The sequence below is a fragment of the Acipenser ruthenus genome, chromosome 31 (assembly GCF_902713425.1).
Source record: "Acipenser ruthenus chromosome 31, fAciRut3.2 maternal haplotype, whole genome shotgun sequence".
NCBI lineage: Eukaryota > Metazoa > Chordata > Actinopteri > Acipenseriformes > Acipenseridae > Acipenser > Acipenser ruthenus.
The window spans coordinates 7,212,501-7,240,497 of record NC_081219.1 but is presented as its reverse complement, the minus strand read 5'-3'; the positions used below and the strand labels follow the sequence as shown (position 1 = coordinate 7,240,497).

General features: G+C 40.0%; 2 protein-coding genes and 1 pseudogene across 3 annotated transcripts in view; 1 reads left to right on the top strand and 2 right to left on the bottom strand.

The window, feature by feature from the left end:
- Window positions 1–3: 3 nt before the first annotated feature.
- LOC117396963 (surfeit locus protein 4) lies at window positions 4–15,070 on the bottom strand. Its single transcript, XM_034909288.2, has 6 exons — window positions 14,821–15,070; window positions 6,703–6,889; window positions 6,396–6,472; window positions 4,665–4,708; window positions 2,162–2,348; window positions 4–1,039 (listed from the first exon to the last, which is right to left on the bottom strand). Exons 1-6 carry the CDS (start codon window positions 14,866–14,868, stop codon window positions 773–775), a joined length of 810 nt encoding a protein of 269 aa, XP_034765179.2. The 5' UTR covers window positions 14,869–15,070; the 3' UTR covers window positions 4–772.
- LOC131702896 (elongation factor 1-beta-like) lies at window positions 6,897–14,805 on the bottom strand (annotated as a pseudogene).
- An 11,406-nt stretch (window positions 15,071–26,476) lies between the features above and the next one.
- Window positions 26,477–27,997, top strand: part of LOC117396777 (multiple epidermal growth factor-like domains protein 9) — a 153,098-nt gene continuing 151,577 nt past the window's right edge. Inside the window, exon 1 of one of the 2 annotated variants that reach the window (XM_034908933.2) lies at window positions 26,477–27,264. In XM_034908933.2, the coding sequence (XP_034764824.2) occupies window positions 26,703–27,264 (562 nt within the window). In that variant the 5' untranslated portion in view covers window positions 26,477–26,702. The remainder of the gene's footprint in view (window positions 27,265–27,997) is intronic. The other variant, XM_059005344.1, reaches the window with a different exon arrangement.

Here is a 27,997-nt window from a genome sequence, read left to right as displayed (position 1 = left end):
TGATTGATAAACAAAACAGATGATCACCTTTATTAAATAACCATTTGCAAAATAAAACAGTCAATTTACTTATAGAAGGCCAACTAGGTTTGTGGAAATTAAACTAGAAAAATATACTTTCCGCAAAGTCCCTACTATATCCAATGTCTCCAATTACATAAGGATTACTAGGTCTACAGGTTCTCCCACCCAGGGTAGAGAAATAGTCAGTGCCTCTAAACAGTATGGTGACATGGAGTCAAGAACCACACCAACAGATAGGAGTGCCGACGTGCAACTGAGAACTGTGTCCACCATCAAAATGCCACATTAACACAGCACATCTAAAGCTTGTTTCTGGGTTTTTAACTCGCTGTCTTCAGACAAAATGTCCTCTAGAACAATTTTCTTTTTCATTACAAGATAGAATTAATATATTCCAGATACAATGATAAACACACTCTGATCACTCCATTTCACCGTGTACTTAGGGGCACGTAATCTATTTCCTCAAAGATTGCGTGACCTGGGTGCCTGTGTTAACTAGGGTAGGACTGCGGTAAACAAAAATGGAACATGAAGCATGTGTGTGCAATGTTAACAGTATTGAGAAAGCTGAGACACTTCTTTTTGGCAGACTGTTAAATAATTAGGGCAAAAACAATCCAGCAATGACCATGTCTAATTAAAAATCAAAAAGAAAACAAAAAACAAAAACACCACAAAATGAAAGTTGAAAGCTGTAGAGTACAGAGCTGGCCGGCTGTGAGCAGAGATGAGGGAGGCAGCTGGCTCACCACTCCTTCTTCTTCTCATCCATGGAGACGCCCCCTGGCCCCAGTGCTACCACAAGTAGTAAACCCCCGATGACAGACATGGTCTGGAAGAAGTCATACTTGAGGAAGTCGTGCATGGGTTTGTAGGCGGGCACCGTCCAGAATGCGTTGAAGTAAACGTTGATGGCGAAGAGCCACACCACCAGAGTGAGTGCTGCCAGCTTCGTCTTGAAGCCGACTGCCACCAGGATAATCAGCGCAGTTCCCACTATGTTCTGCAGGATCTGAGAGAGAAGAAATCACAAGGAAGAAACACCACAGATCAGAGCAAGGTTTACCAAGACCAAACATTTCAAATGTACACACACAGCCAAGGTTTTTTTTTTTTTTTTTTTTTTTTAAAAAGCAAAGATATTTACAAAAATCAAGTTACAAAATAAAAAATAAAGTAAACACCAATGTTGCTAATTGCGTGGCCACTGTGTGGGTGTGCCTTCTTTATAGTAAAATGTTAAAATATGTAACGGGTTAAAGTAGAAAAATATCCCAGGAGTAAAGAATAAGTTGTGCAGGCCTTACTTTACCCCAGTGAATTAACTACAAAACAAACGACACCAAACAGCAGTTCTAGTTAAACGTTATTTTGTTTAGATTACCAAAATAAATAGTACATAAAGTTGACACCACATTTATTTTTTACTTTTGCTCCTTACCGTTGCTGTATCTTCACAGTAAACAGTGGCCATAGATGACCAAAGTAATAACATGAGGTTTACTTGTGCCTTTTTGTAGCTGAACAAGCAAACAAAAACTGAAATTTACCTTTAAACACTTCAAATAAAACAAACATGTGGATTTGTAAAATGAAGGGGAAAAAACTCAGTTTTGGTTCTCTTACTACATTCCACATAGTACAAAGTCACAACAAAAAATATCATATACAATATATATATATAAATCACTACACAGCATTTCCAGCAAGTTAGGCACTGTTTAAGCGAGGCATGTCAGAATGATGTTCTTCCTTTTTTTCTGTCCCATGAGATTCCTTGCCTTCCATAGAGATCACTATGCGTGCCTGCACATAATCTGGTTTGTTTACTTTTTGCTGTCAAACTTTTAGAGGATCAAGAGCTGCTGTATTGATCCTGTTTTGTTTTTTTTTAAATATATATCATAAGTTATTTTTTATTTGCCATTTTTGTCGTGCAACTTCTGGTGAGGTGGTAAATAAGCGCAAGGTAGTTTTGTTATTTCTAGGGAATACGAACATCTGATTTTTGTACGTGAATACACAAAAAAAAAGTGTTTGAATATTCGGATATTTGTCCCAGCACTAATTTATGACGTAACCTCACGCAACTTTCTCCTATAACTAAAGCAAGCAATTCGACCCATGTACTCACAAAGAAGAAACTGGCGTCAAAGTGCAGCAGAGTCATGAACATGAGAACCAGCAGGACCCGGCCCCCCAGCTGCATGTACTGCTTTGGAGAGCTCTCTCCCATGGAAGGCACGCCAGCAAACATGCTCTTCCCCTCGGAACGGGACTCTGCCAGAAGCAGCAGCAGCCCTCCTCCCAGTGCTAGATTCCTGTGAGACACAGAACAAAAGAGAAGGAATAAAGCCATTCGAAAACTCACGCAATTAGGGTCCGTTCGGGGTCTACTGTATGTAAAACAATAACAAATCGCAGTACTCTTTGACAATGCTTTAATAAGAAGCTCTTTTTATTAACAGGAAGTGTAATAACAGGGTAGGATGCATCACTTCCAAACAGCAATTAAAGGCAACATAACGCAGATATTATAATGAATCAATAAATGTCTTCATTGGACAATAAATAAAACACAATATAAATACATGTTTACATGAAGTAACACATTCAGTCTGGTACATACCTCCCGGTCCTGCTATACATTCTGCTACATGAAGCCTTATAAATAATGTAGTACAGAGTAGACGTTAAATCACTGAATGGCATGAACTAGAAGTCAAGCTAAAACTACAAAACATGTTTTTTTTTTTTTTATAACCCTGTCCTTCAACAGTGCCGATAGTCAATGTATTTTTAGCGAGCACTGCATTTGGTGGAGCAAGCTGTACTGGTTTCGTTGTGATTTACCGGTACTTCCGCTGCTTGTGCAAGGCATACTTAGTCTCGCAGTCCACACAGTATGAGGCTTGCGGATGGGCATCTCTCTGCAGGCAGGTGGTTTAACATTGTCCCTGTGCTGTTCATGCAGCTCAGTCTCTTGTTGCAAAGTGTGAATTTTACTGTTTATTATTATTTGTTTATTTAGCAGCTGCCTTTATCCAAAACGACTTACAGTGACTAGGGTGTGTGAACTATGCATCAGCTGCAGAGTCACTTACAATTACGTCTCACCCGAAAGACGGAGCACAAGGAGGTTAAGTGACTTGCTCAGGGTCACACAATGAGTCAGTGGCTGAGGGGGGATTTGAACCGTGGACCTCCTGGTTACAAGCCCTTTTCTTTAACCACTGGACCACACAGCCTCCTGTTTTAGTATCTACTTTGGTAAAATGGCCCCAAACAAAATATGACCACCGACAATACCGCATTGTATGATACCTCCTTTTTCTTTGTAAAATACCTCTTTTGTAGACTACTGTATTCATTCAATGGAATAATTTCATATAGTTTCAATACGTGCAACGGTGCACTCCAACCACGTCTGTTACTCATAGCTACAGTATTTGTATCACCCTGCAGTTTTTATTTTTTATGTCGAGAACTTGAGTAATTTAGAGCTATAGAAAGAATGTTATTTCTGTATAAATAAATAAATAATATTTAATTTATACATTGGGCTGCAGCGGTTGATGTATCTGTTCAGACCAATTATATTTGTTGCAATACAAGCTAGATTATACAAGGAGTCATTTTATGAAAATGAAATTTGAATAAATGAATTCACATGCCCATCCCTACCCAATACGTCAAACATTCTCCTGGCTGTCTATGCCAATAGTCATCTGTCCAAAGAGGCCAGTATCTTTATGGACCATGGGTGTCCTAACACACACCGCCAATGCAATGCAAAGATGGAAAGGCACGTCAGGGCATCACAACTCTTCCATAGCCTGGCCAATCTCCGGACATGAACCCCATTGAGAATCTAGGACTATCCTCGACCAATTCCTTGCGAAAACGTCCCAATAAACCCACTTCCTGGGACTCCAATACAGTCTGTGCCAGGAATGGGCTGCAATCCCATCTTGTCCACACTGTAAGTACGTTGTTGCCTTGCAGAAGGCAAAGGGTTGTACCGCATAGTACTAACCCCAATCATTTTGCCAGTGCTATGTATGGTCCATAATAAACGGGTGTTCTTTCAAACTTGGTTGTCTATTTACTTGTCAAGTCTCTGTACAGTCACTGTATCAGATTCTTTACTGTGCCTTACAATGAGGCAGAGTTGTATAAATTCTTCAGCACATTTGACAGATTGTTAAGTATAAATTTCCTTCCCCAAAAAATTGAAGAAAAAAAAAACTGCACTAATTGTGTTTTACACAATGTGTTTTATTAAATCCCTTTAATGGTTGAAATCATCCAAATGCTCACCAAGCACGCGGGCTATTATAAAGCCAATGGCATTCTACTGTCAATGACAACGTTTCTTACATTGTCAGTAATTTCAACGATTGTCTATAGAGGCCTTTTTTGGAGTGATCAAAACACAGTTGGGAATTGTTTGTTTCTCTTTTGTGGCAAGAAAATGAAATGGGAGTTACCAAGCCACGCTGTTGATCCTGAATCGTTGGAATACTTTCAGAACCAACTTGACAAAGTCAGATCTACATGCAAAATGACATCAGCTGGACCAACTAAAATGTCACAGATAATTAAAGGGCATTTACAGCAGAATAAAAGGTACTTACCTCATCAAAAATTTAACATCCCATAAAATGCTGTATGCGATAGTCTGTAAAAGAGACAGTTCAATCAGTTTTGGTCCGAATCAAATCTTTAGTCTCAACCAGCAACCAGGTGAAAGTGTCACCGAGATGGAGCACTTGTAAGTGATGATCACAAGTCCCCATGTTCAAAAGTCAATTTAATAACCGTGAAGATTTGGGGAGGGATTCTAATTCCATTACTAAATGTCAAAGACTTTTCTAGGTGTAATCAATCTAGTTAAGATTGAATGAATGAATGAATGAAAATAGAAAACTGTCCAGATAACATCAAGTTCATGCAACTTGGCATGTCAGCTAAACAATTCTAGAATAAAATGAATAGACAGACATTTCAGAATTAACAAGAAATGTGAGAAATAACTTGGCATCCAGTTGATTCTACCGGTATATGTTGAATATAAACAAGATTAAAATCTACTGTGCTGTATCCTCTCTGAGGTTAACTTAACTAAAACATTTCAAAACGCCACAGTGTGAAGATTACTGATTACCAAAGAAAAAGGGTACATTTCCTCCACAGCATCAACAAATACCATCAAAAGAGATTTGTATTTAGACTGCATAATCTGTCTTGCCAGAGAAACTGAACCTGCCCCACTTATTGGAAAATGGTGATAACTGGAGATCAGCCAAAATAGAAGAGTTAGTTTTTCATATCTCTCATAAGAGGCAGAACTGTGTTATCCAGCTTAAAATTCTCTCTCCTGAGGCATTCTCGACTGCAGATCTACAACAGTACTCCTGCTCAGAGCTCTCCTCAAGGTGCAGAAACATACCGGCTTGTACTGAGTCATAGGTTGCCACATGGGAGTAGCAGCAGGAGTCATGTTTTATTCCACATTTGTTTTTGAGATACTGATAGTGCTTTATAAACTGAGTTGGAATTAGTTTCATATAGGATCAACTTCCTAAAATATAAAACTAAAATTATTATTTATTATTTTTTTTTTTTTATAAATTTGAGTGCCCAATTATTTTACCCCAAGTTTCTCTTTGGAATCTCCAGTTATATTCCCTCACTGCAGTAATTCCACACACAGCTCAGGAGAGCTGAAGGTTCAGTCTCCAATCCCACAACCAAGCCCATTTCCTCTTTAACACCCAGGAACGAGAGCGTATGACAGCGAGCTACTGGCTAGCGGAGGACAAAATCCAGCCCTAAAGGTGTCCGTCTGAGCTCACTTGGCGTCTGGTCACTAGTCTTCACTGTAGTGTGATGTGAAGAAACCGTCCCTAACCTTCTGGAGCCAATGCAACGCTCCCTCCAGAATCCACACTGAAGACCGGCGACTTTGCACAGCCAGGAGACAAACATGTGCTCAACTGACTGATATAATATATATATATATATATATATATATATATATATATATATATATATATATATATATATATATATATATATATATATATATATATAAGTGTACTGACCTACAGTACCAGAACAACGGGCATACAATTTCAAGGTATGAAGTTTATTTCATAGACCAAAAGTAAATTAAATGACTGTTAAACATTACAATTTTACAAGATGAGACAATGACCAAACATTGTCTCTTACATTATGTTTATTCAGTGTCTATAAAATGCTAACTTAATCCTGTCATGGAGAATGGCTGCTCTGGTTTTGTTACACAAATATTGACACGTCTACATGTATATACCAAGCAAAATTATTATTTTTTTACTTGCCTGTAAAGCTAAGATTCCAAATAATCCAAAACAGGCATATTGTACAAAATTTCTGCTTAGAATAAGCACACAGCCACCTGCCAAAGAGAAAGAGAGGTAAGGGGGAGGAAAGAAGTCATTTTACCATCCAATTCATTTTACCAGTATATAAACAGATTCAAATCTACTGTGCTGTATCTCCTCTGAGGTTAATTTGACTAAAACATTTGAAAGCAATGTACTGAAAGTTATTCACATCTGTTACTCCTTACTTCACGCTGTCCCGTCTTACAAAATACCTTTGTATCCGTATCCAAATGTTCCTCACCTAGCTGTCCCATCAGATTAAGCAGCACGAAGCAGGTTGCCAAGAAATAGCCACAGCTCCAGGTGGCTTCAATGTAGTCCCTCTGTTCGTTCCACTGGAACCACATGCGGATCCCGTCCTCCAGGAATGTGCTGATGAGGCAGAGTCGCGCCAAGTGGGGCAGGTATTGCTTTGTCACACGGAGGAACTGCCAGGGGAGAGTAGGAAGGATTCTGTACATAGTTTAAAAGGTTGGGCATTCTTAATACGCTTTATAAAATTGCTTGGATAAATTAAGTGCTGTGATTGGCTGAACAAGATCACATGACCGTGCGGTAATAATTGTCTTGTCGCACCACTATGACATCATAGACCAACTTACTTACCTGATCTATTAATATTACTACGCCTTAATAGTAACAATTATCTAAATAGTGTTTCTGTAGGTAAAAATGTCAACATACAACTGAAACAGCATTTAAATCACTCCACAATCTTTTTTCATCTCTGTCACGAAGAATTACAGAAAAAATGGCAAACATATTGCGGTATTTATTTAGTCAGAGAACAGAACAAATAAAACTCTAAGGCAAGCAGTAGCAGTAACACTATTCAAAAGCCATCTGAGAAATCGCCACGCAAGTCTCACTCAGCATTCAATATATATATGCAGCAGCAGCATCTACTTATTAAACTAAATATCGCCTTAAAAAACTGACTAGCGAGAATGCAATGTTTAAACTAGACACAACAGATACATCTCACCACTACCCTACGATTTCAGAAACAAAATTAAAATCTCTCCTGCTCTCTTCTGACACAACCGTTGGGCTTTTAAACAAGATCGGGTTCGGCATAGAATTCTATTGTGCTCGCCGAGGACGGGAAGGACTGCGGCACTGTGCAAAGTCGTTTAATCCACATATTATCTAATGCTGGTTTACAATCTAGGGAAATTATGCCTGTTACCGGCATCGGTGGGAAAACAGCCTCAGAAATTATTGGTCAGTTTCGCTTGAAGACCGCAAAGCCTGAATAGGATAATTTCTTACCAAAAAAAAAAAAACACAAAACACACAACACCACCACCACTCGGAAACCCCTCCCTCGATGTCAAGAGCAGTGTCTGGCTGTTCCATGAATCCTCCCTCAGATGTGGGAAATCAGTCTGCTTTCAATTCCCAAATGCCATTTCATCTAAAAAAAATTTACTGTAAATGGCAATGTTCAATGTAATGTTTATGGCAAATAAAAAAAGTACAAAATATATGTTACAATCACTTCAGGGACTATTTTTTCTCAGTGGAAGGATACATAATATATTTATTTTTTTTCCTTAAAGCTAGTTTGTAATGAAGTGAAATAACCCACTCCAGGGTGCGCTGCAAGACGATTCTTACCGCACTTCCTGGGTGGTTGAAGGCACCCTGTCGTGGGTTATTTCTTACGTAACCTGCATTACCTTCTCCAATTATTACCAGATATAAGAAAGACCAAGAAACCGGAAAGGGTCAACAAAAAAATAGAAGGCTGTAATCCCTATAACCTTCCACAGACTTCATAACAAGAAGCTGGAATATGTCTGAACACCTCAGAGTAAAGGAACTGCTTTTCAAGCAAAATTGAAAACCTACATTGAAAACAAAACAGTAATAAAATGAAAACTCCATGTCATTGACATATAATGGCAATAATACCATTACCATTTAACAATTTTGCGTACCGTAAAAAACATTGTATAAGTTGAATTTATAGGCATTTTTGCAGGGCCCTTAAAAGGGGGAGTGACTAATACACTGGCTAATATTAAACTACTGTACCAGTATCACAATGAGATTACTACAGCCACGGTTATGGCTCACACAAACTGAACTGTCAACAACCCGATTTATCTTTTCAGGATCTAAGGCATTCAGGTCATGTTGCTAGGTAGAAACACAAAATCACTGTTCTAAATAAAAGTTTTAATTTGTTACTCTCAATACCCTTAGTCATTTTGAATGTTCAACACAAGCTTTCAGACTCTTGACTGACCTCCTCTCAAACGTCACAGCTATACTGCTTCACTGTTAACACAATAGCTGTCAGTCTCTATGAATTTCCTTATTCCCACCCTCCCGAGTCACTGATTTGTCAACACATTCAGACTGAACCCGCCGCTGGGATCCGTAGCAAACAGCTATTGGTTAGAAAGCCGAGTAAACTTACCAAGTCTTCCATTTGTTGTAACTGCAATGCTATAATAATGCAGGTGACCAAGACTGGATACAGTAGGACAGTCAGACAAATGAAAATCAATCAATCAATATTTATTTTATATAGCGCCTTTCATATTGGACCACCATCACAAAGCACTTTACAAGATAGTGAGGAACAATGCGCAATACATTAAATACAGTGAAATACAGGGAACAGTACATTAAATACAAACGGTAAAAAACAATGCAAATACATTAAATAATACAGGCATATTACATTAAATACAAGGCTAGGATGTGAATTCTAAACATTGTGGATGCGTGTGTCAGGCAGAATCATACAAATAAGATGGAGAGAAAAACCTGAAATAGCAATTTAGACAACAGCTAATAACAGATATCAGGCTTGAAGAGCATTGAAAGCAAGAGAGAACAAGTGGGTCTTGAGAGTTGATTTGATGTGAGCGACTGTGAGAGCTACACTCACTAAAGCTGGGAGAGAGTTCAAGAGTCAGGGCCATGAAGCAAAGAGAGCGCTCTCTGAGTGTAGTGCCAGGCGTCAGAGGACATCAGCTTGCATGCAAGGACATAGCGGGTCAGCAGGTTGGAGAGATACTCTAGAACTGTATGATTAAGGGCCTTGTAGGCAAGTAGCGGAATTTTGAAAGTAATCCTGAACTTTACAGGTTTGAAATTGCACGTTGTTGAATTTGCTGAAATACATCTTAAATTGCAATGCTGAAAAAACAGTACGTGAATGGAGACGAAACAAAGACAAACTTAAAATGTCGAAAGAAAAACGAGCGGATAGAGGAGGAAACTGTTTTGGCCCGATGTAGAAAACATTTTGTTTGAATGGAGTACTTTGAATGACTTTAACACAAACTGTAACTTGTTCTACAGGTCAGTGCAATGCAGTGGTACACTTGTAAAGTATGTGTGGTTATGGTTCTGATTTTTTAATTGATGCAAGCAGCACTGTTTAATACTTTTCTTTTAAATTTGAATTCATAGAACACATTTGTAAAAGCCAATGCAACTGGAACTGTTGTCCAAGTATGGTTTTGGAAAGAAATGTTCAGTAAAGCAAAGACAAGTTCTTGAACTTGTTTGGGTACTTGATAACCTAAAATAAAATACCAGTAAGTTAACACAGATCTGATGTGGGATATATAACTTGATTTTACGCACTGTTAATTATTACTTTAAATTTTAGAAATTTTCAGAAGAGTTTCTAGCAGTTTAACTAAAAACAAAAAACACTGTAAAATTAATGGAATAAAATGTTGCAAACAAGGGTTACTTCGAAACTAAAAACATGTGTGTCTTTCTTTATTTAATCTGTGTTGAGCATGTAGCAACATCCATGGACTGCACAAGGTCTTAGAAAGCAGTAATCAGTTCTTCCAGCTGGTCTACACCCACTTTGTAATCTTCAACCACACACTGGATCTGCAGCTTCTTGATGCTATAGCCAACTGGAACCAGTTTGGAGGATCCCCAAAGTAGGCCATCCATCTGTATGGTCCGGACACACGCTTCCAGATTCATCATGTCAGTTTCATTGTCCCATGGCTTCACGTCAAGCATGATGGAGGATTTCGCAGGAATTTAACATTTAGCAGCTACGGCCTCCTCTTCATCATCAGATCCAAAGAGATAAATGTCATCATCATCATCGTCATCTTTTGACTCTGCAGTGAAGTCTGCTACATCAGCGGGATCGTACTTGCCCAGAGGTTTCTTCATTCCTGGGAAACTTGCCATTTCTTTCTGGTATGACTTGATATGGTTGTACCAGCAGAGGGGATGGAAGAGCTCTGCAGATGGAGGGCTGGAAAGGGCATTGAACACTGCAATGTCAGCCTGGGATGGAACATACCCCTCGATATAGCTTTTATCAGCCAGAAAGTCGTTGAGGACCTTCAGGCCAGTAGGTGATTTCAGATCTCTGAAGCTCATTTTAAGTTATTCTGTTGAAAACTTACTTTCTAACAAGACTGCGTTGCCATGTCTCCACTCCTACCGCCAGAGAAGAGAGAAGGGTTAGGGTTTGGGGTCCCTGAAATGCAGCGTTTCCGTATCCCATTGTGAAAATAAATAGTTTAAAAAATATGACAAACTTTCAGCTTTTTAAAAAAAATATCTGGATCGCTCTTAAGAGACTTTGGTGGTTAAATGGATGTTTTGTTGCCACTGCCTCGTCTCTGTGCATTCTTCTCTGGTCGGTTGCATCTCCTGCCTTGCCTGCTGCCACAGGTCCCACCCATGCTCAGCTTTGTGGTCTGATGCAGAGTATTTATAAATACATCTCGACAATTCCTGCACTACCTTTCTTTCCATATAAATGTGTCCAGGTGTGTCCAGGTATGATGGTATCATCTCTTCTGCTGTGCCCTGCATTGTTTTAAATTGTTTCTTAACACTGACCCAGTAATTTTTCACGCTGTCCAACCGTAAATTGCAAAGTCAGTTTGATAAGTAACCGTGTATTCCATAATGCAAATAACGTCTTTCTCGCCACTGTGAAGAGTACCTCCTGTTACTACTCGGGATAACAAAGGACGACTTAATTTTTTATTTAATGTATTTTTTAGTTATTTTTATTATTTTTTTTTAAGTTAAAGTAAATATAACTGTTTTCTTACCTCAGGTTTAGGCAGAAGGACATTTAATAAAAATAACTTTAAAAAACGTTTTTTTTCTATTTTTTTTTCTTTAATTTAGTTAGTTTACCTATTTTATAAGTGCAGAAAGGCACTCTTCACTCTCATATCACCACGCCCCGCCGGTTGAAGCCACTTGGCTTTGCAAGGCACCCGTGGAGTGGCGATATCGGAGTATATCACACACCCTGTCATGCCTTACTGCTTACTTATACCACTGTACCCATCATCTTCAGATACTTATTCCAATTCTGTTTTTTATTAACAATTATAAAGTTACAGGACTTCTGGAAATATATGCCATTGCTCATATTGCCTTTTACAGGTTTATAAAAAAAAGGATACATGTAGCCGTATGCGTGTAGCCGTTTATTGTAAAAAGAGATGCCTGACCTACCTGTTTGAACTGTGTCTCTGGGGTCCTTTACTTTAGCGCAGTAGTTCCAACATACAAATAAAAACTGTACTAAACAAACGGCCGTTGGGTCCAAAAGCGTACAGAACAATTTCAAGTGAAAAAAGCCTTCCACCTATGGGAAGATTGGGGAATGGGGTCCACGAGTCTGTGGTAATTGCAACTTTTTCTCCCTTTGAAAGTTTTGTATGAACAGCTGCAGTACGATTTTCTTTACGTTTTTCCAGCCTTGTTGTTATTGTTTTATGGGTCGGCACAGTATTGGGATAATCTTACATCGATTTTAAAACTGCTGCATTCATGATTCACACAAACTGTCCTCATAGGGGATAACATGATCACGCCCAATATTCAGCCAATTCTTTAGCAAATGTTGTATGGGTGTTTGCTTTTTATTGCCATCAGTAGCTCCATCCACAATAATTCTAAATGTTTTAATTTCAAATTGTGGTACGGCAATTTTGTTTGGCATAATTATTTACATACCACGGTTCTCTCGTCCAGTTCGTCAAAATACTTCCAAACGTGGCTTCCTTTGTTTAGAGATGCCATTTTAAATATAGAACAAACTCAGAAAAAAAACACTTGTCATTAACGTTATTTAACCCCGCAGTGGAAATGATACCATACAACACCTACTACAGGCATAAATACACACACAGTGCACCAATGAAGCGCCAGACCAACCGAGAATAAAACCCGCCCCAGTGTCAATCTTTCTGTTGCACCAATTAGAAAAGCTACTTGAAGGCAATTGCCAAACCCCTTCCTTTTTATAATATCCGCCCTTACTGTGGCACTAGAGCAGTCTGATACGCGACGGATTATTGATGATAAATTACTTAAAATTAATGCATAAAAAAATATGCGTTTGGTGACATTTGTCACGTGACCGGTTATACGTCTAGCATATTATTAAATGTTTTACCACTTCTTTAGAGTTTATACATTATACGTCCCATCCCTAATATCGGAGCCCTTTCGTGCTGGTGTGACCGCTCCATAAACAATTCATGGTTATCGTTATAGGTGTGACCAGGGCTTTAGGCATAGGAACTTTAGACCTAATTTAGTACCAGATATCAGGTTCACTACAGCATGTGTTTCTTTCCAAACTGCACATTTGAGACCTATGTAGCTAATGGAAGTATAAAACAGGTCAGAATTGTGTAACTATCACTTTAATATGCTGAGATATGTAGTTAGAAGAAACTCTGTAGAAGAAAATGACTGTTCTGTGATAATAATATGCAGTAGAGGTACAGTAATATTTTACACACTGTCCAGTACTTCTACAGTAAATATTACGGTTTCCAAAGTCTTGTTTACCATTGACAGATGGTCAACAAAAACATTGATAAATGGGGCATGGAGATGGAGAATAAACATTGTAACCTAGTTTTAAATCTGCATTTTAGATTTTCCCATTGCATAACCATTTACATTACATGTATTACACAGTGAAACTCTGAAATCTGCATTTTAGATTTTCCCATTGTATAACCATTTACATTACATGTATTACACAGTGAAACTCTGCCAGTAAGGCCATCATGGATCCTAAAACGGGGAGGTGGTCTTGCTACTACACATTGATACTATGGGGCTGGGATTATTACATTTTGATTATCTGCTGGTTATGTGAAGAGAAGTTTAATAACACAGGTTTGATAAATGTGGCACTGCAGATGATGGCATTAAAAACTAACCCAGTGCAGACTGTACACACAGGCATTCAGCAGTCCTCAGGTTTCAAAGGGGAACCAGTTAAACTTTTGGCTGGTTTCACAGAGACCACTTTAGCACTAATCTTGGCCAGCCTAAATTACTTAAAGCATGTAGTCCAATTAGTACTTATAGGGCACTATCAGGGTATTATCATTCACTCAATGTTTTATAATGACTACCATATGCAAATCAAAGTAGCGATTTGACCACATTTGACAAAATTCTGCAATGATGACCTTTACAGTATTATAACGTTCTGCCTATTGAACAATTCAAAAACAATACCGAAACCGTTATTAATGAGTGATCTGATGGCGCAAGCACAGTAACTTCAATAAACAAACAAAAAATGCCCCACTCTCAATGCTTACACATGCACGATCTGGTATAAAACTGCCTAAAGAAAAAAACATGTCAATTTAATGATATTGGGTGTCACTAAATTGGAACGGTTTGCATTCAACAGGTAAAGGCACGTTACCTCTCGTTTTAGAAACCGCTATGTATGTTCACGGTTTTTTAAACACAGTGTTTCTCGAGTAATTAATAGGACAGCAATCATCTCGACTCACACGTCACACAAAACACAGACAACAAGACAAGTCAACAAGTCGCCTTCATTTGTTCTTACTGTAAACCGAACAGGAAATGTCGACATAGAGCAAGACATAGCATTTTAAATTAAACAAACTGACAGAAAGCGATCAGCTTTTTAAATTATACATTTATTTCAAGATGCACGAATCTCCATGAACTAGTTAATCCACACTATGTTCACATACGCTTCTCTTCTGGGTCGTCATCATTCCACTCACTCCACAAGCAACACTTTATACAGGATTTCCAACCACATGCAATTCATTTATAGAGGATTTCCAAACCACTGTCTCAAGCGGCAGCCCCTGGGCAACATGCAGGTATAGGCTAGACTGGTGTGGTATGCAGGCGAGGTCGGGGTAGCTGGTAATGTGCACGGAGTCTAAATTTAAGCCAGTGTTTCCAGTCTCTCTCTCTCTCTCCCTCCCTGCCAACAGGGCAATGGGCTAGCTCAGCTGTGCCGCTGGGGCCCAGCATTAGGTAGCGACCACATCCCATACACTAACAGCCACACAGGCCCTACATGCTTGCTTACCTGGTCTGTCACGTCCTCGGCTGTACTCATGATATCGTTCTGCCCCATATCTCGATGGGTCGCTCGCTCAGTATGAATCTGGTACGGTAACTGTGCCCGGTCCGTTCTTCCTCAGGTAGCCTACCTCCGTTTCGCTCACACTGTATCACTCTTTCAATTCAGACTCAGCAGGAAGGGACGCCTCTGCCCCACAATGCCGTGCGACGAGCTAAAGCTCTCAGTCGCTCGCTCTCTTTTCGCAAGCCGTGCAGCCGTGTGCCACGTATTGGTTGTTCTTAAAGCAGCCGCTGTTTTATTTACTGTATTTACTTAACAACCCCCACTCACTAAATCACAGTCAAATATAATGGCCCGAGGATAGAAGTTTTCTTCTACAAAATTCCGAGCTGCTTTTCATTAAAATTATATATATATATATATATATATAATTATTTATTTCTTAGCAGACGCCCTTATCCAGGGCGACTTACAATTGTTACAAGATATCACATTATACATTATTTCACATTATACAGATATCACATTATTTTTACATACAATTATCCATTTATACAGTTGGGTTTTTACTGGAGCAATCTAGGTAAAGTGCCTTGCTCAAGGGTACAGCAGCAGTGTCCCCACCGGGGATTGAACCCACAACCCTCCGGTCAAGAGTCCAGAGCCCTAACCACTACTCCACACTGCTATATATAATATAAATCGCCTCCCCCCCCAACATTTTTTTTTAATTTCAATGTTTGTTAAATAAAAAATAATAATACAAACAAATGTTTGACTGATGTAATATATTCCTTCCTTTTACTCGTGATGATTTTTGAAATTGACACAATAGTTTTTGTACAATATTAACATTTATGGGTGATTTTGTAGAAATGCATAGTGTCACCACTTTTAAAGTATATTTTCTCATCAAAATACATTACATTTAAGAGAATAATTTAAACATATTGATGTTTAGTCAAAAAAATACTTTAAATAAATACTTGCAATGCAATTGTAGTTGTCAAGACTCAGCCATTACCATAGACATGGTCTGAAGGGAAACAGAAGCTCTGACTAACATTTGCACAGATGTATAATTTGGAGCGAGTTGCGATGGATGAGAAGAGACGTTTGTTTCTAAAATTCCTAAACCACTCATAACAATGGTGACATTGTTATGAGTGGGAAAATGTGGCTGTTTGCTGATCGCGGAGGAGAAGATGTGCAGTGTGTGAGTGACAGGATGCCAGGGGCGGGGAAGAATGTGGTGAAGGCAGACCGCTATGATGGAAAATACCAATGGGAGGCTTACCAAGCCAAGTTCAAAATGGCAGCTCTCACTAATGGCTGGGGGCCTACCAAGAAGCCTTGACAGCTGGCAGCTGCATTGGAGGGGGAAACGCTGCAGGTTCTGCTGGACCTGGGCCCAGACACGATGGTCAGTTATGACGTATAAGCCAAAGCCCTAGAACGCCACTTCGAGAGAGATGAGCCTGCAGTCAGCCTGCGCCAACGCCTGGCTACACGATCCCGAGGCCCAGGAGAGCATACTTGTGGCTGGCGTCAGGTACCTGGCCCAGAGAGGGTACCCCGAATTTCCTCCAGCCACGCAGGAGGACCTGGCCACGGAGTCCTTTGTCCGTGGTCTGACCCCTACTGCCCTGCATCAGCAGGTCCGGCTCGCTGCCCCAACCTCCCTAGAGTTCGCGTTGGCCCACGCGGAATGGGTAGATGCTGTGCTCGAGGAGGGTGAGTGTGACCAGACCTCTGTGGGGGAGCAGCATCTGAAGAAGAGGCGGCCCGACCACACACCACCCAGAACGCGCATGGCCCAACCCTGTGAAGAGGAAACCACGGACTGTACCACCACCCCCACCTGGTCTACAGAGTTAACCACCCTGATACGGGCCATGGGCCTCTGAGCCCTGCCTGCGGCTATTTGGACACATTGCTTTTTACACAGAGAGGCGCTTGCTGCAAAAGATACTGAACCAGGTCTTCACAGTGTTTTAAACACAGCGGTAACACTCGTTAATTTGATTAAATCCAGAGCAACAAACTCCAGGTGTTTTGCTTCACTTTGTGAGGATGTGGGCACAGAGCACCATTCCTTGCTCGTGCATACAGAGGTCAGATGGCTATCTTGAGGCAGAGTGCTTACCTGTATATTTAATCTCAAGGAGGAATTACAGACTTTCTTAGCTGATAAGAAACCCGAACTTGCCAAAGTGCTGAAAGATGACATGTGGCTGTGTGGCAGTGGTGAATGGATACAGGTGAGTGCAGTGCAGGTACAAATCGCACGGACAATTACTAACAGGTGCAAGGGTGTTTATTGATAAATTACAATGTCCAGAGACTTAATGCAAACACCTGTAAATAATAATGATGGAGTGATACAGCAGCGTGTATCACTCAGTATTTGTAAATCCCCGGATTTGACCGTCCAGTTTTACACACCAACACTAAACACAAAACACAAACACAGTTCTTAGTGATAGTGAAATAAGTGCAAGTGGTGTATTACAGTTCTCCGTGAAATGCAGGGGTGAAAGTGATGTCCGGGTTTATGCTGGCTTCTTCTACAGCTCCAGATCGTTATAGGAAGTCTAGTTTAAAACACACAGACAGTTATAACAAACACTAACAGACAAAACAAACTCATGGTTTACAGGACGGTAACACAGGTTCCTTGTAGGTTGTCTCTAACCATTTACCAAGGAACAGATCACGTCAGCTATGACTCCTATTTATATCCTCGCTCATGACCCCTAGTTTAACAAGCACATCCGCTCCTCCAATCCTCAGATGCCACACCGTTTACCGCCTGGGTCACTGAGTTTGGATACCATAGCTGTGCCCCTTTCCTAAATGACCAACTTTCACCTACCCTACGGAATAAATTGTCGTGCCATTTAGTTAAGGGTACTCTGTTCCCGTTACTCAGTGCCCTCACAGGTCGAGAGGCAGATCTAACACGAGCACCATTCGATCTCTGTCACAGACTACTGGCTGGCAAAAGTGGGTTACCTTGCAGACATATTCAATGAAATTAACAAGCTGAATAAAACTATGCAAGGTGGGAGCACTCATTTTATTGCCCAGCTTGAAAGAATTGACGTATTCAAAAAGAAACTAAAACTCTGGAAAGTTTGTGTCTGTGGCGGGACTACTGATATGCTTGAGCTCTTACATTCATTCATTTAGGAACGAAACATTGACTTTGAAGCAGCTGGCAGCCCATCTGTCTGGTCTAAGAAATGTAATACTTGCTTTCCTGAACTCATGATGGAACAAGCCGCTACACACCTGCGGGCTACAAACCCCATTAGTGAGAATAGTGAAGCTAAACTGCCACCCTCTGTCCCATCAAAGCTGTTAGAAGAGCTCATTGACATTTCATCAGACAGCTCCCTCAGAACCAAGTCCAGTGAAATGCTGCTGGAGACATTGTGGTGTGAGTACTCCGATGAATACAGCACTGCTTCTTCTGCAGCATTGAAAGTGTTGGTCCCATTCAGTACAACCTACTTATGTGAAACCAGATTTTCAGCCGTGACATCGATGAAAACAAAGTACCGAGCCAGGATGAACATTGACCATGACATGCGTGTGTGCTTGGCAAAGATACCTCCACGTCTTAACAAAATTGTTGCTCAGCACCAGCATGTTTTATTTACTGTATATATAGTCCAGGACGTGCTTTTATTATTTTTTAGACGGTGCTCCACTTGTGGAAGGGAATCTCGCTGTTTGCTGGTTGCCATTAACTAGATAATTATTACCATTTAACTCGGCATCTATTTTCCATCAAAGGTGATCCTAAGGGGACCCTGAAGAAGTAATTGCCGGAGGTCAGATTGGATTAATCCTTTTAATTGCTTGCACCTTATTAGCTTTCCTGCCTATAAAACTAGGAGGCGAATGACAGGAGAGGAGGGAACTGGACAGAGGAAGAAAAGCTGGACAGAGGAAGAAAAGCTGGACAGAGAAAGAGTTTGGTCGACCACGAGGGGAACAGGATTTAGAGTGGTGTAATTATTATTATTATTTGTTTATTTAGCAGACGCCTTTATCCAAGGCGACTTACAGAGACTAATTAAGCAGAAGTAACCAGGAGAAGAAGAGTGAAGCGCTGTTGGCTGTAGAGGAGCTGGGCACTAGTTGGATTTGGGAAAGGAAGAGGATAATGAGGACTTGGATCAGACCAGCGGGAAGCATACTTATCTTCGCTGGATTATCAAGTGGAATATATGTTGCTGACATTGCAATCAGATTGAGGAACCCAGTGCCGGTCAGCTATCCTGTGTGCTGTTGAATAACCCCTCCAAGCTGTTCCAGCTTCACCGCAGATAAGTCCCCCATTTGATTTTATCAGTGTTTGTGGATACTGTTATATCTTTAGACATGGAGTTTTAGTGTAATTGGGAGGTTTTAAAATAACGTATAATATAGTGACAGGGAGCATTGTGTTTTTAGGACCTGTTCTCAATTCCTGTCTGATTTTTACCTCTTGTTTCATAGGTGAGTAACATTAATTGGGAGGGGGGATAGCTAACGACTCCTGTCTTTCACTGGGATTTGGAAGAAGACATTGGATTGTAAAACTGCACACTGGACTGCATGCATGTTTCTAATTGTGGTTTGGAGTTATGTTTTGTTTGATTTTTGATAGACGCTTGTTTGGCACATTTGTTGTGTTTTCAGACTCTTTTTGTTGTTTGTTTTGCTACTTTCGCTCCTGGTAAAAGAGGGGGTGTACTTTTACTTTCTTTTTGCTACTTTTAGCTCCTAGCTAATCAATGTAGCTTTATTTCCTGCCTATTGTATCTATTGTGAACCTGTGAAATATAAAAACCTTGTTACATATACTGGAGTGTATCTCTCTCTTGGTGGATGGTGGGTGGTACTGCTGCTCTAGATTGGTTGGGAATATACAAACCTGGGAACGAAGGAGAATTAGACCTGATCTACTATAGACTGTTAAAATTGCCATATCTGGTTGAGTGTCCAAATGCCCTATAACTCATTAGGTGGCATAGCTCGGCAGTGGGTCTCTGTTGTCAACATTGCTGATAGCTTTCTCCACTACCAACCAGTTATTTGGGGCCTCACACATACACGTTCTACCAAAATAGTGTAGGACTCCCATCCTTTGGACCCCTCACTCTCCAGGCTCGATATTGATTGGACGCTGACCCACATAATGGACTAACACAGGTCCAGGACCCTCTTCAGCAGGTGTCTTCATGGTAAGCAGCATGCCAAGCAGGTGATTCGTCTTTCAGGCAGGCTTCTGTTTCTGTTGCATAACCAGCTCCTGCACCAAACCACCTTATCCTTGGATTGCCTGCTGCAATATGGGGTGGGGTTTCTCTGTGGTGGGGTGCTGCTGCTGTCTTGAGTGGTTTGTTGGATAATGTCTACCCTCCTGGCCCTTGCATCTCTTTCACTGTCTGCATTTCACTCTGTCCCATAGGACACAGTTCCCTCCGCAGCTGATGGAAATTGAGGTGGTGGGGCTGCATTGGCACAAACAGGTTCTGCACTTACTGCTCATATATGCCCCGCTTGAACTGTTGTTCCTGTTTATAGTCTTGATCAGAGTAAGGCTGGCCACCATTCACTCTCTTCTCTACTGTCCTTAAGAAGGCATCAACATAAACTGCTGGTGCACATAAAAATTATACCTTCGCCCATGTAGCCCCCCTTCATCTTTACCCAGTGTATGCACACAGGAAACTGTACTGTGAGGCAGGGGTTCCCAAACTGGGCCGCAGGAGCAACGACATTCTATATATATATATATATATATATATATATATATATATATATATATATAATAAAAAGCATCAATAAAATACTAATGAAGAAAAAATAAGATTCAAATGAAAAAAATAACAATTTAGATTAAGTTTATTTACAGTGTTACAGGTTTAAAAATGTTTTTAATTTGTCATTTTTCTTAAGAAGTGCTAATAGTGGGCCGCAGTTCCTAATGCAGCTGAACACGTGGGCCTCAGGTAAAAAAAGTTTGGGAATCTCTGCTGTAAGGGACACAACTTGTAAACAGTCCTACTAGAGAGTGCTTACCTTGACCTAGCGTTTTCAAATAACCAAGACAGGGTGAATACAATAGAATTAATGGAACCATTAGAAGTCTACTTGAAAAGCAAAACAGCAACATCCAAAACATCAAACCTGGTCCAGATGGCCTATTTTGACGGAAAGATAATGACATTACACAACATAGACTGGAAGAATACACTGGACAGAAAAAGAGGGAGCTTTATTAAGCATACAAAAAAAACAACAGCACTGTGTAGTAGAGTGGCTGGAAGAATAATAGATGGGAGGTATGTCAGCCCAAAAACCCAGCCCAGTATTTTTTCTTTCTGACTGGGTACAGAGGAAAATGTAATCGTGAGCCTAAAGCCAAACATTTCCCAGCACGCATTGGGCTGGGTGACTGAAACTGGCAACACCTGTGCTGAGTGAGTTAACTGGGTGTAAATTGATCATTACTGGGATTGCCCAATCAGCTGTCTGTGTTAAGGCTAAGGCCTCAGAGGAGACCTGTGGGGAACCTTAAAGAAAGGTACTGTGAAGTGTATGTGTTTTGTTACTGGTAAACAGCATAGCTGTCCGGTTATAGTTCAGAACTTGAAAAAGTTTACTTTTGCACTCCTAGAAGGAGTTAGGCTTTTGTTTGTTTATTTTGTTTTGTATGAAAATAAATATACAGGCACCGCCCTGTTTACACCTATTTGTTGTAAGAGTACTTCATTTACACCCTCTCTATTTGTTGTAAGAGTACTTCATTTACACCCTCTCTATTTGTTGTAAGAGTACTTCATTTACACCCTCTCTATTTGTTGTAAGAGTACTTCATTTACACCCTCTCTATTTGTTGTAAGAGTACTTCATTTTTACTAGAAGACGACGTTAACGGTCCCGGAAAGTAACAAAGCTTACCCCACTTTGTCACAACAGCAAAACAAAAGGGTACAAGGAAGTGCTTTGCAGGTAAACAAAAAAATATATTAAACATGCAAAAAGAGAAATAGAGAATATTAAACATAACCAATACCACAACAGCAAAATAAATGACACAGACACTGCTAGACATGCTTAGTATAAATCTATCAGAAGCAGTAAGAGGAATGGAGGCTCTCAAGGCCAGCAAATCGCCTGGTCTGGATGACGTATACAGAAAAGTGTCAAAGAAATTTAGCAGGTCATCTCCAAGTCTCTAACACTGATTAGCAGGTCATCTCCAAGTCTCTAACAGGGATTTTCAAAGAACCCTAGCAGGTCATCTCCAACAGGGATTTTTGACAAATAAAAGATAGTGGATGTTCCAGCTGACTGGCGGATTGCGATTATGGTTCCCATATTTAAAAAGGAAGGTGGAAGAAGGACAAGCTGTTCCTCTATAACTCCCTTGTTTCTTTGAACACTCTTAGATATATAGCTCATTCCTTTAGTCTAAAGCAGGGCTGTCAAAGTTGATCCTTCCACTCCTGGTCTTTGTTCCAACCTTGTCCTATTCTAAGTTGTTTAATTGAACCAATGAAAGCTCCATCCAGGCTCTGAAGTTGTTAAGTATATCATTTTATCTGTTAAACCTGGAGAGGAATGACCCTTCAGTCCATGATTGGACACCCTGGTCTAAATGCTCTTCCCGGGAATCTCTCCAGTACAACAATATCCTATCTGTATTCGGGGGACCAGCATTAAATTGCAGCAATTGGCCCTTTTAGATGCTAATGTTAGTACTGGGACTTGTTTTGATATTTTAGGAAGAATCAAATTACCCATCAAAGAAAGTGTTATTGTCTTATATAATTTTCTAATTTCCTTAGAGAAGCAATTGTTTTGTTAATTTATTATTATTATTATTATTATTATTATTATTACTACAAATTGTATTTACTGGTGTAGAGTTACCAACATTGCTGTGGATTCAGCTTGCTGATTTCTGCTGTGAAACGCCATACAGACACCCACCTTCATATCCTTTCTGCTGTGAAGCACAATACAGAACGTCACCACACCTCACCACTGCAAGCCATCCTGCCACAGACAGTCATAGCAGGACAGGTGAGCCAGATAGGTACAGTAGTAGTGGGAGTGGGAGCAGGAGCGGTGGGGGGAGGGTACAGACCTGTCTAGTAGTTGGCGTCTTCCAGAGCGCTGCTAGGTTCAGATTTTCTCCAACAGCCTGTCCTCGCAGGTCTCTCCTTGCTGGACTCCCACAGCTAGACTCCCGGCTCTTTGGTAGAGAGCTATCTGACTGGTTACCTGTAGACTGGCCCTGTAGACTGACCCTGTAGAAACCAATCAACCTCTATTCAATTTAACCACACTCACCTGGTACTAATCACAAACAGTAGATCACCTAATTAAAACAACACCACCTTTATAATGTTACTTACAGCTAATGTTAATTATTTGAAGCAGGATCACTTACCTATCTGCCTCTGAGTCTGGTTACCTGTAGACTGACCACTAGTAGATTTATTCAGCTTAAGTAGGCTCCACCCTCACTTTGCAAGGGAACTGGTTAACAGCTGCTAAACTGCACCAAAGACAGTACTTAAGCAATACAATAGTTTCAATACACTTCAATGGGATCACACAACTACAAAACGCTGTGTGGAAACCAATCAAATTACAATTTGGCTTGCCATATAGCTGTGTGGTCCAAGCACTGCGAGCCTGTCCTTAGTTATCCACCGCAGCAATGGGTGTGGATCGGAGGGGTTTCACTTTTATACTTTGAAAATATATATTATTCCAGCAGTTAAAAACAATAGAATGAAACACTACGATTTAAAACAAATGAATAACTGACAAACAATAAATATAGAAAAGTGTTATGTTTTATTCACTTTTGTATGTTTTAAGAGGCAAATAATATATAAAATAGCATATGGGTCGGACTATATTATTATCACACAATAGTATATGTCTCTCTTGGTTTTTGGGCTGTTAATACACATGGATGCGCCACACGTCAGTGGCTGATATAAGGACGACAGAAATGATTGGCAATTGAATTGATGAAGTAGGCAAATAATAGCCAGGGTTCCAGGGCTGGTTCTGCTCCTGGGAGCTGGAGGGTTTTAGGAAAACAAAACGGTGTGTTCTTATGTGTTCTGACACATAAATAAGGCAGCATTCTGTTACTGCACTGCAGTCATTGTATGAAGATGAAGAACTCCCAGTGAGATACAGAGAGACTAACATACATATACAACACGGATAAGTGCTATGGATGGATAGGGACTTTTTGTCAAACGTTTGTTTATAAGCCTAGTTTATGTAAGTATAAACTAATATGTTATTGTGGCAATGTGCCCCGTCCCTGTGTGCATTTGTGTATGTTGCGTGTGTAAATGTTGGTGTATAGTCATTGGTACACGGGATATAAACGGGTCTGTGTTTCACGTGTATTTAAAAAGTGTATATTTGTATTTAGGCACGGGATTGCACATCACGCACGTGCATTTAAAATATAATATGTGAACACGGGGTTTCACGTAATGAATTCACGTGCTGGGATTCAAGTGAGTAATTAATTAGTAATTGAATCCCAGCACAACAGTATATATAGATGCACGTTTCTTGCACTAGGGGTTAGGTGTTCGGAAGAGGAGAACGAGAGAGAGAGGAGAGTTAAGTTAAAGATCGTAAAAGTGAAGATAAGTGTGTGTACTCACCGTGTTTGTTTGTCTCCGAGCACCGTTTGTGTTTAGTGCGTTTTGTTTGTCTTTTTACTTTGGCGTATAGTGCCGTGTCCCGTGTTTTGTGCTGTTTTCAACCCTTTTATTTGTTAATAAACGCTGAGTGCAGCCATTGCACTCAGCTCATCATCAACCACTGTCTTTGTTTTGAATTCCTGTCTGGTCTGACGCCACCCACTCTGGCCGTCTTTGTGACAGTTATGCACTTCACTGCACTCAATTATAAAGGGCACCGACTGGATCGCAGCTCACCAGATGCAAAATAGTGCTCCTGTATTTATTTTGAAGGCACACGTGCAAAATTATTACATAATTCATTGACATAATTAATGACCCAGTTGTTACATGTGGGGTAACCTTTTTCTTTAAAAAATGCAGAAAGCACTGAAAAAATACAGTTCCTTATTTTGTGCAGTGTAGTAATGGGGGCCCATTCCTAAAGCTTTCATGAATGTTTCATTAGACAGATACCATCTATTTTTAATTCCAGTATTAATGTATAAATCCGGGCTGTGTGGTCCAGTGGTTAAAAAAGGGCTTGTAACTAGGAGGTCCTGGGTTCAAATCCCACCTCAACCACTAACTCATTGTGTAACCCTGAGCAAGTCACTTAACCTCCTTGTGCTCCATCTTTCGGGTGAGACGTAGTTGTAAGTGACTCTGCAGCTGATGCATAGTTCACACACCCTAGTCTCTGTAAGTCGCCTTGGATAAAGGCATCTGCTAAATAAACTAATAATAATCCAATCCAACACAGATTTTATGTAACTGGATCTGTCTTTTTTTACATACTCGTATCAGTTACCAATGTCTGTCCTTAATACCGTAAAAAAAAGGTCCGACACCCTGGGATTCTTCAAAAAGCTGCTTGATGAGATTCTGGGATCAATAAGCTTCCAACAACCAAACCTGGAAGATGGGCCGAATGGCCTCCTCTCGTTAGTAAACATTCTTATGTTCTATTCTTATGTTAAATAAATAAATAAATAAGAAATACTGCCACAAACAAATATTCTAAACTTTTTAGACATCAACTTTATGGATTGATGTTTTATATAAAGCAACAATGGTCAATTGCAAATGTACTAAAAAAAAATCTATATATATATTTTTTTCTCTATTATAACATAGTTTAATTTTTCCCTGTTCAGGTAAGATTGGAAGTTTGCTGTAATTCTACACGTTTTTGCGATTTAATTTTTGTTGGTATTTGTAGTCCATAATATTTGATTGGCAAATGTGTTGTACAGTAATAACATATTGAACACTAGAGGGAGCGCGTCAGCTGCACTGTAATCTTTTAAAAAAAAATTTGTAACACAACTGACCACTGTTACACAAGGTTTGTGTGTTAAAAGAACAGCCTACCTACTTTTGTTTAATCGATTAATTTACTTAATATGTATTATTACAAATAAATAAAATACCCTATTAGGAAAATATAATTATTTTAATTTGGTGTTAGGAAATATAATGGTATATTGCAGTTTTTCACGTGAAAGCTGCATATGATGACTCACCATAGCCATGACTGTTGTTATCTTTTTGGTTTGCAGGAGATGTGCTCAGTGGAATTAAGAAAATGAATATCAAGTAAATGGACTTACTACCAATTCAGGTAATCAGCAGGTAATCATTAAGTATCCAGCGGAATCCTTAATGAATCCGTGTGGGTGTTTCTTGTTTGGGGGGTTTGGGTGATAGCAGGTGGAAACACATCTCCGGCAGTTACAGTGTTAAACCTTTGTCCTCGTATGCATGGGGGAGGTGTAACGATAACTGAAGTGAATGACAAAAAATTGTAAACCTGTCACTGCTCGCACTGTATATCTGACTAGCCGCTCCCTTAGCTTACTCTCATTTGCTAGAAGGCACAATAAAATTGGCATTTCGACCCGCCCATTCCTCTTCACATTGGCTGCAAATACTGTCAATCGATGGAATTTCCCGTGAGGGACTTGGGCTGAGGGGGGAGGCAGCAGAGAAAGAACGCCTGGCTGTCATTTGGAATGAGTTGAGAGAGAGGTTGCGCTGTGCTGCTCATACAAGATCCAATTGGAATATACTACGAGCCTCTCTGCGAAGAAGTTAACGGGGAAACTCAGCTGTCACATCAACACTGCATGGTTTATGGAAAGTTAAAACTGGAGCATGAAGAACATACCTACAATTATGTTAATTTTCCCGGCTTTGGAACTATTACTGGTTTTATGTCCTGGTCTATTTGAAGCAATACCTTTTGGTAATGCAAGCACTCCTGCTGGCACGGAATACAATGCTGCTGTTACGAGCCTCGTGGATATGTTAAATATTAATGCAACAATTGACAACAGTTTACCAGAAGGGGGGCTAAACCTTCCCAAAACAGTAGCCCCCATGCCGGTGTCTACTTCTGCAACTACCACAGCTCAACCAACAAGGGTAGACCTGGCAACAACAACGACAGCAACTGGAGCCGCACAGACACCCCCGCCACCACCAAGAACGATAAAAACAAAAACTGAAACTACTGCAACACAAACCACCACAGCAACGAACATGGTAGAAGCAACTTCCAGCATCAGCAAAGAAAAATCTACAACAATACTTAGCACTGCTCAAACAGTTTCTGCTACAACCTTAATGACAACGGCGTCCACCACCGCTGTGATGGCTTTCAACAGAACGGGTACACCACCTGCTACTGACTTTACCGTGCAGCCAAGCAGTCAAGGTGAGTTACAGTTACGAACTGTGAAATAACCCGAATAAATACACTCTTAGGATACCGCTATACTGAGACACAGAAATGTAACACTGATTAATACTGGCGACGTTCACTACCACTGGTTACTGTAGCGACTGAATGATATACACTTTCCGTTTTGAAAGACGGGTATTCTTTCATACCAGCAACTGTAATTACAGCCATGCTTTAGAATGTGAAAAACTGACACACGTACACCAAGTTTTTCAAAATGGTGAAGTGATTCTCTAAATCTCTCATCTCAGGGTGTTTTATGACAATAGAAATCCATGCAGTAAACGGATAGATTTTTTTTTCGTTTGTTTGTTTAGTTACCTCGTCTTTTGGATGATATCTTAATCTAAAAAAACAAAACAACAAAAAAAAAAACGTTTATTGCAGTTTATTGACATCATAATACGTTGTTTTTATATAACAAGCGATCTAAATGTAAACTAAATAAGTTAAACAAAGCCCAAAGACCATGATGTTTTTACACCGTGTTTTATTTGCACCTTCTGTCATTAAGTCTACAGCTCTATGTTAGAATAACATCGACTTCATCATTTCAGCACAGTAGGAAAATAAGCAAAAAAAAGTACATAACAAGCAAAAAAGGGCCCAGATTGACAGTAACATTGCAGCGCTGCTGTTCCCTGTGACTTGTATCGCATCTCATAAGTATTGTATTGTATAATATCATACCTTGTCATATTCGGGG

Bases quoted from the DNA above. Each gene is read 5' to 3' on its own strand.
- LOC117396963 (XM_034909288.2), bottom strand. From the start codon at position 14,868: ATGGGGCAGAACGATATCATGAGTACAGCCGAGGACGTGACAGACCAG. The intron at 6,890-14,820 runs GTAAGCAAGCAT...CTCCCCTGGCAG, and splicing joins CCGAGGACGTGACAGACCAG to TTCCTCCGTGTGACAAAGCA. The intron at 6,473-6,702 runs GTGAGGAACATT...TCTCTTTGGCAG, and splicing joins TAATCTGATGGGACAGCTAG to GTGGCTGTGTGCTTATTCTA.